The following is a 9,568-nucleotide window of genomic DNA, read 5'->3' on the forward strand; positions in this document are numbered from 1 at the left end:
TGTGCTCCTCTCTTCTTTGGATTTTCTGTTTTTTTGGATTTTGTACTCCTCTCTTGCTTAATAAATTTTTGGCCAATGGCCCTTCGAAAAAGGTTTAAAACGATCCTACACATCTGAAATTCCTATAAATTCCTTGAATCAACAAATCTCCAAACGGGCTTAGGGTTAGGTCTGGCGCACATGCCGGCATCAAGGGATCCTTCGCAACGAAGTCATAGTCTATCCACGCTCCACGTAATTCGCAATTAACAAAAGACGCTCCAAGTGGTAATTCCGTACCAAGTAAGCCCCGTCCAGGCCAATCACCCCACCACTTTTCGCGGCCGTGCAAAGCGAAAGCCCCACGAGTCCGCGACGCCCCGAGCGGCCGAGACCCAAAACTACCCTGTCCCTTTCCTTTTTCTCACCCACCCCGTTCCCCTTCGCTGACAGTATGGCGGTGGAGCCGAGCCAAGCGCCCGGTGGATAAACACGGGCTCGCCGGCTCCCCCGAAAACTCACGGAGAATCTCCCCCCAAACCGCCCCAAATCGGTTAAAAGTCTCGCCATCTTTAACTGATCGCCGAAGCAGGGGGGCTAAACCAAACTCCCCCTGGACTTAACACTCAGCCTCGCACGTCTCTCGTATCCCCCCGATTGGCCGATTGATTCCCCTCGATCGATCGTATAGGAAGCGGCCAAGGACGGGGGAGTGACGTCTTGGGTCAGGGAGGGGGCCTTTGAGGTAGCGGGAGGGCGGGCCGATGGATCGCTGCCGGAAGCGGCCCGACTCCGACCCGGGGGCCTCCGGTGAGGCCGAGTCCCCCGCGGATAAGCGCCCCTGTACTGCGGAGGAGACGTCGACCTCTGCTGCCGTCGCCGCCTCCGCTGCCGCGGCCGCTGAGCACGCCGCCTCGGACATGGACACTTCGTCGTCTGGCCACGCCCGCGCCGTCGCCGGCGCAGGCGATGCTGACGGTGATGGTGACGATGGTGATGGGGATGATGGAGATGCGGATGGGGGATCGTCGTGCGAGTCGGATGGGGGCGAGAGCCCCAGGGTGTGCGCTGGGGGCGGGAAGTTCCATCGGATGGTGGCGGCTGTGGCCGCGGAGAGCGCCGGGGAGGGCACGCTGGTGGCGTCGCTGACGGAGCTCTGCGAGGCGCTCTCCTTCTGCACGGAGGACGCCGGGAGCTACTTCCCCACGGAGGCGGCGGTGCGGGCGCTGGTGCGGCTGACCGGCGGAGGAGAGGGCGGGGTGGCTAGCCCCGACGAGATGCTGCTCTCCCTGCGCGCCATCACCTACCTCTGCGATGCCATGCCACGCGCAGCTGACGCCGTTGTCCGCCACGGCTTGCTCCCCATACTCTGCTCCCGGCTCCTCGCTATTGAGTACCTTGATGTGGCTGAGCAGGTAACCTGACAGCTCTCACGACCCCCAAATCAGACCATCACATTAACCTGACGTGCTTTATGTGATCATGCTTTTTGGATGAGCAGTGCTTGCAGGCGTTTGAGAAGATATCGCGTAGGCAGCCAACGGCCTGCTTGCAGGCAGGCATGATTACTGCCGTGCTGGCATACATTGACTTCTTCTCTGCAAATATCCAGGTTAAAATTGCTGCATTTCCATCTTTTGTGCTGAGAATCGACTACATTTGCTAATTGGATGCGTGCTCGGATTGTTTAGAGGGTTGCAGTCTCAGCTATTGCAAATGCCTGCAAGAAGGTCCCCCCAGATTGCTCCCAGTATGTTATGGATTCGGTACCAATGTTGTGTAATCTGCTGCAGTCTGAGGACAAGATGGTATTGTTGGTCACCAATTTAACTGAGCTTATCTTAAGCATGTATGTAGTGCTTTGCTAATGTTTCAGGTGATATAATATTGCAGGTACTGGAAAAAGTTGCAACTTGCTTGATAAGCATTGTAGACTCATTTAGTAGTTCAGTGGAGCTTCTTGACCAGCTCTGCCACCAGGGTGTGGTAGAGAAGGTCCTTCCTTTGATCAACACCAACGGACTCACTTCCCTTAGCCCATCAACTTGCAGTGTATGGCTGTATGCCTCTCCTAAGCCTTCTATGTGGCCCTGAGTTTTTTTATTGATTGAGTTGATTGTTGTTTTTTCCCATTGCAGAACTTGATCGGGCTTCTTGCTAAGCTAGCCTGTAGTTCACTTGTGGCTGTGAAGTCTCTCTTTGAACTGAATATTGGTAGCACCATAAGGGGGATTTTGGTCACTTCAGATCTCTCACATGGGATGCCATACCTGCCTTCAGAAAACCAAAATAACCAGGTTGCTTGTTTAATACTCCCTCTATTCCACAATACAACGTGTATAAATTTTTCTCATTTGTTCCACAATACACCTCATTTTGTCTTGATACCCGCACCCGGCCAATAACTACTCACATCCATTTATTATTAACCCAAGATGAGTGGTCAGTCACTAGAAACGAGAGATGCCTTGATCCAAGTGTGCAAATCTAGATGAGGTGTATTTTGGAATGGAGGGAGTAGCTTCTTTACTTCCAGACCATTTTCTATCATTTTGTTTCTGGCATGTCAAACATCAAGTGGTCCATAACCTAGATGCATACATATCAAGCTTTTTGAAAGCAAAAATAACCAGGTTGTTTTTATCAAACTAGAATAGCTTCTTTACTTCATGGTCATTTTTCTAGGATTTTGTTTTCGTCAATGTCAAACATCAGGTGATCCATAACCTAGATGCATGTCACTTAACATGAGCAGACATATGCAATAAGCTGATTTTATCAGCATATTTACTCAAACCACTTTGGCACTATTGTTTATTGTACAATTGTTTGATCCATTTCTTTGCGACTTAAAATTTAGTGGGAAGCTGGCCAGTTCTGAACAAGTGAAACAGTATCTCTGTATCTGCACTAAATTGGGGATGATGGTATGATGTCTGGCATCATATTGTAAACTAAGCAACTACAAGAGTAGAACTTGTCCAATCACATTCCTCCAGTTCCTCTTTCTATACAAACATGCAGCTCCTGAAGTTCGCATTAATCATCATCCAGTTGTTTGATAATTTGATGGTCAATTATATCAGGTCAATGAAGCTCTGAAATTAGCAATCCAGCTTATTCCTTCAGTAGCAAGAGATATTGAAGACACCTGTATGGTACTTGCAAAAGAAAAAATAATTGTGGATGAACCAGGGTATTTGTGTCGGTTCTCTGGGGATATTCTTCCTGTCTTGATAAAGGTCTGGTCAATAACTAACTTGCAGCTCATAACCATGCTTGTGCCTGAAATATGAAGTGAGTGTGTTTTTCTGTGCAGGCAGTCAACTCTGGTGCAAATTCATACATTTGCTATGGTTGTTCTACAATTGTAAATAACATCTGTTACTTCAGTAAGCCTGAAATGCTTCAAGGGTTGCTCAAGGAAACAAACATATCAAGGTAAGCATGACATGCAAATGAAGGATTTACCTTTCTTGCATAACAGTCGATAGTCATTTTCACTTAAGCTGTCCTTAATTTGCTGATTCTGAATGCATGTGTTACTTTTGTGATGTATGTTTCAGCTTCTTGGCTGGTTTATTGTCTCGGAAGGATCATCACATGCTAATCTCATCACTAAAGATTATAGAGATTCTCATGCAAAAGCTTCCTGATGCTTACCTTGGATCTTTTATCAAAGAAGGTGTCGTCTATGCGGTAGATACTCTTCTTATGCAAGAGGATTGCTCAAAATCCAGTCCTTGTCTCCCTGATGACACTCACCAATCTGAGAATCAACCTGTCATAAGAAATAAACCTGCGTGTTTCTGCTATGCATTTGATTCCCGCAGATCTGAATCTGCTGAAACAAGGACTTGTAGAATTGGGCAGGGCAACCTTTTTAATTTTGCAAGGCATGTGAAGACAACTTACTTTACTGCTGAAGCAGTGAGTTCTGAGATGGGCTTAACAGAGATTTTGCAGAAGCTCAAAACTTGCTGTGCAGTTCTGAATGACTCTGCAGATAAGTCACTAAATAAAGATGGTCTTCGAAATGAAGAACACCTGTCCAATATCTTGAGTGAGGTGATGATGGAGCTTCACGGAGGAGAAACAATGACAACCTTTGAATTCCTTGAGAGCGGATTGGTCAAATCTTTGTTAAATTACCTCTCTAATGGCAAATACTTCCAGGGGGAGGACAATCTTAAAGATCACAATGCTGACCATTTTTATGCAGTGTTGAAAAGATTCCAGTCATTTGCCCGAATTTCTTTTTCAAGAATGGAACAAGGTTGGGGTGATATGCTTTTGACACTACTTGTAAGGAAGCTACAGAATGCTCTTACTTCTCTTGACAACTTCCCAGTGATAATGAGCCACAATTTCAAGCCAAGGAGCAATATTTCTGACATCCCAATTAGGCACTCAACAATAAGTCCATGTATCCGAGTACGATTCAAGAAGGATGAAGATGAAACCAACTTATCAAGCTACGATAATGCTGTGAATTTGGAAATCTCTTCATCCTTGCAATCTATTGAGGAATATTTGTGGCCCAAAGTCACTATAGACACAAGCAATCAGAGCACTGAATCGTCACCTAGTAGTGTTGCTTTCGAGAGCAAATATGCTGAAGAAGATCCTCAGGAAAGAGATTCCAGCCCGGAATCTTCTCCTCCAGCAGAGGTATTACTCTGTTTTGCAATCTTAAGAAACACCAACAGTTAGGATGTATTGACTATGATAGGATCATTTTGTGGAGTGTTATGTGCTTATATTTGTAGCTTTCATTTACTACCATAGAGATTACAAATAGTCTGTGAATTGTTCCATGCATACTGATTGATACTAGAAAGAAACGTTCAATAAATCCACAGCATATCACAGTTGATACTCTGGTTTCCATGTTTTCAAGACTAAAATGGCTCCTTTCAGGGTATCTTGAGGGAAAATCAAAATGCTTCTGTAGAACCATGTGGGACGTCATCTTCCGGTGAGTGCATATAGTCTAAAATTGACTTTACTACTCCCTTTATTCTCTGATTTGCAAACCCTTCTCTTTTTCTTGTAACCTGAATACCGTAATGTGCAGCTGGAGGTCAACCAGGAAGAAACAAGTCGATCGGGACTGAACATGTGGTGCAACCAAAACTGGTATTTAGTTTGAAAGGAAAAGAGCTTGACCGATCTGTTACTCTATATCAATCAATCCTGCAAGATCTGATCAATGCTGGGGCTGACATAATTTTGGACAACCAGTTTTGGCGCAGTGTGCATGATGTAACATTTCGAACAGCTCCTGCAAATCCAGAAAAAGATGATTCTCCTAAGAATTCGTCAAATGCAGCAATGTCAACAGATGACGCTAAAACTGGGTTAATGTGGCAAACACTCCCTTTCTTCAGCAGCCTATTGTTTGGCAAGATTCCTTGCAAACTTGATAGATCAAGTCCGTCATATGACATATTGTTTATGCTCAAAGTTCTAGAGGGATTAAACCGATACTCGTTTCACCTCATGTCTAATGAGAGAAACCATGCTTTTGCTGAAGGAAGGATTAAACTTGATGATCTGAAGCCTTCTGTTTCTTCAGTTCCACACCAGGAGTTTGTTAGTACTAAATTGACAGATAAACTGGAGCAACAGATGCATGATCCCTTGGTTTCAAGGTCTCGTTGTCTGCCTTTATGGTGCACTGAACTGATGTCTGCATGCCCTTTCTTATTTTCTTTTGAGGCAAGATGGAAGTATTTCCAGCTGACAGCATTTGGTTCTTTGTCAATGCAACATGGACATATGATAGATGCAAGTGGTAACCATGCTGCAATAGAAAGAGGCTTATCCTTTTCACGGAAAAAGTTCAAGGTTGATCGCGACGATATACTTGTTTCAACTGCTAAAATCATGCAGTCCTATGCTCGGAGTAATGCAGTGCTTGAAGTAGAATATGAAGAAGAAGTAGGCACAGGTTTAGGTCCTACTATGGAATTCTATACGTTAATAAGTCATGAGTTTCAGAAGTCTGGTTTAGGCATGTGGAGAGGGGAGCTTCCTTGTAAAGCTGTCACTGACAGTGCTCACGTTGATCCCATAACTGTGGCCGCACCTAATGGACTGTTTCCTCGACCGTGGTCTCCTTCTGTAGATTGTGCTTCCTTCTTGGAAGTAAATAAAAGATTCCACCTCCTTGGTCAGGTTGTCGCAAAGGCAATTAAGGACGGTAGGATTCTTGACATTCCATTTTCCAGAGCATTTTACAAGCTTATGCTAGGACAGGTATGTGGGACCATACATTCTTGAAATATGTATTATGTTTGTTGTACGTTCTTACTTTGTAAGTCTGGCTAATAAGTTCTTATTTCATAGGAGCTTAATATATATGATATCAATTCATTTGATCCTGAACTGGCAATGACCCTTACGGAGTTTAAAGCACTTACTTGTCAGAGAAAATATATAGAATCATGTTCGACACGGGACCGCCAGAGCACATCTGATTTGTCCTATCGAGGTTGTAGAATTGAAGATCTTGCTATTGACTTCGCTGTCCCAGGGTATCCAGAATTTGTGCCCTCTTCAAAGAGTAGCTCAGATAATGTAAGTGAGATGACCGTGCACTTTCCGTTGCTGGCTTCTCAGCAGATTAAAGTATTCCTAAATTGCTTTGCGGTTTTCAGGTAACCCATGAGAATTTAGAAGAATATGTTTCTTTTGTTGTTGAGGCAACAGTTAAAAGTGGAATCGCAAGACAACTCGAAGCTTTTAAGTCAGGATTCAGTGAGGTATGCTGTACCATGGTGCTGTTTTCATCTGTTTATATATTCGTGTAACTAATGGCCCCAGTTCTTGAAATGGGCAGTGTGTGTAGGATGCGTCGGTACTTTCCTAGAAGCTGTCATGGCTTTACATTTTATTTATTAGTTTATATACAATTTCTGGTCTCTTTTACAAAATTATTAGTTTGCTGTTTCTTACAAGCACTTAATTGTTGGAGGAACTGAGCAGTAAAGCTGTAGCCAGACATTGCAAAAACCTTTCCTTGTCTTCTCAGCCATGTGTATTTCTAAGTAATCTCAATCCACTATATATAAACTTCAAACTGTTTCTGCTCGTAAATATTATGCTTTGATAGTTGGAGGTTCAAAGGACTGCTGTTGTAAGTTCAGAGGTATTTAGGCATTAGTTTGGTCCCTCTGTTTTGATTTTTAACTCGTGATTTTGGCTTAATTAAATTGAGAAAAAATTTGCCTCCCGTTTGGGGAAAAAAACTAGTGAACGTGAATTCCATGTTCAGTTTGTAATGTTCACTCTTCTCTGGTATTATCTTTTGCTGCCAGTACATTTGATAAATGCATTTTATTGTGGCACGCTGATACTGGGTATTGCAGGTATTTCCACTAAGCACACTTCGTGTATTCTCAGAGGATGAGCTGGAGCGATTCCTGTGTGGAGAACAAGATAATTGGGATGTATGTGCCTGTCTTTTGTTGGATTTTGTTATATTCCATAACTATTCTAAATTTCTTGCTGATACCTTGCTTCCCAACAGTTTGTGAAACTAGTGGATCACATAAAATTTGATCATGGCTACACCTCCAGCAGCCCTGCAGTCATTAATGTAAGTCTTTTAGCTGATACATTTTGAATCTGAAGTAAATTTTCTTAACTGTCCTTGATGTCTGATTCTTCAAGTGAATGATTATCTCAGTACCATAACAAGATATCTGAATATGTTGCAGTTTTTAGAGATCATACAAGAGTTTGAATGCCACGAACGCAGAGCTTTCTTGCAATTTATAACGGGTTCACCTCGACTCCCTCCAGGCGGTTTGGCTGCACTAAATCCAAATTTGACAGTTGTCCGGAAGGTTTATTTTCAATGAAAAGCTATCTATCTCTATCAATTCATTGTTACTATGTTTGCTAACATTGTGCTATGCAACCAACAGCATAACAACGTTGCTGACGATGACCTGCCGAGTGTGATGACTTGCGCTAACTATCTTAAGTTACCTTCCTACTCTTCTAAGGTCAGAACTTGCTTATGCTATCTAAACTGTGCACATCTTAATAGATTAATTTACTTATATTCTGCTTAATTTTGTTTATACTAGTTAAAAGTAGGCCCTTTAATTTCTTAGACGTAACAGTTGAGCTAAATGACACTACGGATTATGATGTATGAACCACCAATGGCTTACGTCAGGCACGTCTAAGTCAGTAGTAATTGGCATTCTGACTTCTGAGCATGATGATTTGCAATGGTTACTTCTTTTTGACAGGTTCAATGGTTATTACTTATTAGTTCCAGTTACTGCGTGTTTGTATTTTCTGAAAGAAGCACTGTATATTCACGCTAACACCAAGTCCTTTTATGCTCCACCTCCAGGAAAAGATGAGGGAGAAACTAATCTACGCAATTACGGAAGGCCAGGGGTCCTTCCACCTATCTTGACTGGAAACCGATAGCAACGCTAGCTGGACGCGCCACACGGAGGAGGAATCCTTGATATATGCGTGTTTTGTAAGTACATCGCGTAGGAAGCTGGAAGCACGGTGTGAATGTGTGCGGCTCACTGCTTAACTTATGACACGACGCGGGGGAGCTGATGTTAGGAAGGGGAAGATCAGAGATTCAGAGGGCGCCCCTCACGTTCTTTCTTCTATCCTTGTCTGTACATAGTAGTGGTAGATGCTTTAGGTGTGCTCTCAGGTGGTCGCCGCACATGGCGATCATCAACTTAGGTCGGTCGCTACTATTTGGGCAGCCCAATCTTTTGGTGTACATATACGTGGCTGCAAGTGTTGATTCCACGTTTGCCTGCTGAAACTTGTGTTGCTTTACGTTTGGCGAAATGTGCCTATATCATTCCTACATGTGGGTCTGTCTGAAAATCTGGCTCCAATTTCAGCTGTGTTCGCGTTCGTCGCACCGTGAGCTGTTGTTATCTCAAGTACAATTTGTCGTCGGTGCCAAAAGGTGCTTAGCTGGGCTGCCGATGTCGCTAGAATACGATGACACGGTTCGCTTCCAGATGCAGCCAAGTCATGCGCCTGTCCTGGTAACAGATGATGGCAATCACACGACTCGACCCTGCCGAATATATGCCTGCCGGTTTAAGATAGGTCCTGAAGATGATATGGTACAATAGAGTGCTCCTATTACTTTGCAGATACGTTTAAGCTTAAATGACAGATAAAACTGCAAGTGATCGTAATCATTTCTGAAGACTATTGGTCCACACGCGGGACTTGGTTTTCGAACTAAAACACAGTTCGATTGTAGCAGTAGTTCTGTCCGAGGAAGATAAGCTTGCTTAGTAATATATTCCCTCCGTCTGACTCAATTTTGCCAAAATATGAATGTATCTATATCTAAACAGTGTCTAAATACATGTAATAAAAAATCACTTAATATAGGACGGCGGAGTATCTGTTACTTGCAACATCTTGCCATCTGAAGCTGTTTTAACCGAGTGAAGCATGCTTTTTGTGTTCGCATGTTCTTAGCTACTCCACGAAGAACTTTTTTTTTTACGAAACCTCGTCAAGAGGGCAGGGTGCTCATGCAATTCAGTATAAAAGAATAGAATGGTTCCGTTTA

The 9,568-nt window shown here is 43.6% G+C and overlaps 1 protein-coding gene across 1 annotated transcript; it reads left to right on the forward strand.

Moving 5' to 3' along the window:
* Positions 1-453: 453 nt before the first annotated feature.
* Positions 454-8,870, forward strand: LOC100831829 (E3 ubiquitin-protein ligase UPL4). The gene is made up of 17 exons (XM_010232979.3): positions 454-1,394; positions 1,481-1,591; positions 1,671-1,787; positions 1,873-2,031; positions 2,118-2,276; positions 3,066-3,221; positions 3,299-3,420; positions 3,546-4,650; positions 4,900-4,957; positions 5,057-6,240; positions 6,331-6,561; positions 6,642-6,746; positions 7,353-7,433; positions 7,514-7,582; positions 7,704-7,832; positions 7,914-7,994; positions 8,354-8,870. Exons 1-17 carry the CDS (start codon positions 744-746, stop codon positions 8,417-8,419), a joined length of 4,584 nt encoding a protein of 1,527 aa, XP_010231281.1. The 5' UTR covers positions 454-743; the 3' UTR covers positions 8,420-8,870.
* The last annotated feature ends 698 nt before the right edge of the window (positions 8,871-9,568 follow it).

The sequence above is a fragment of the Brachypodium distachyon genome, chromosome 2, assembly GCF_000005505.3.
Source record: "Brachypodium distachyon strain Bd21 chromosome 2, Brachypodium_distachyon_v3.0, whole genome shotgun sequence".
NCBI classification, from domain to species: Eukaryota; Viridiplantae; Streptophyta; class Magnoliopsida; order Poales; family Poaceae; genus Brachypodium; species Brachypodium distachyon.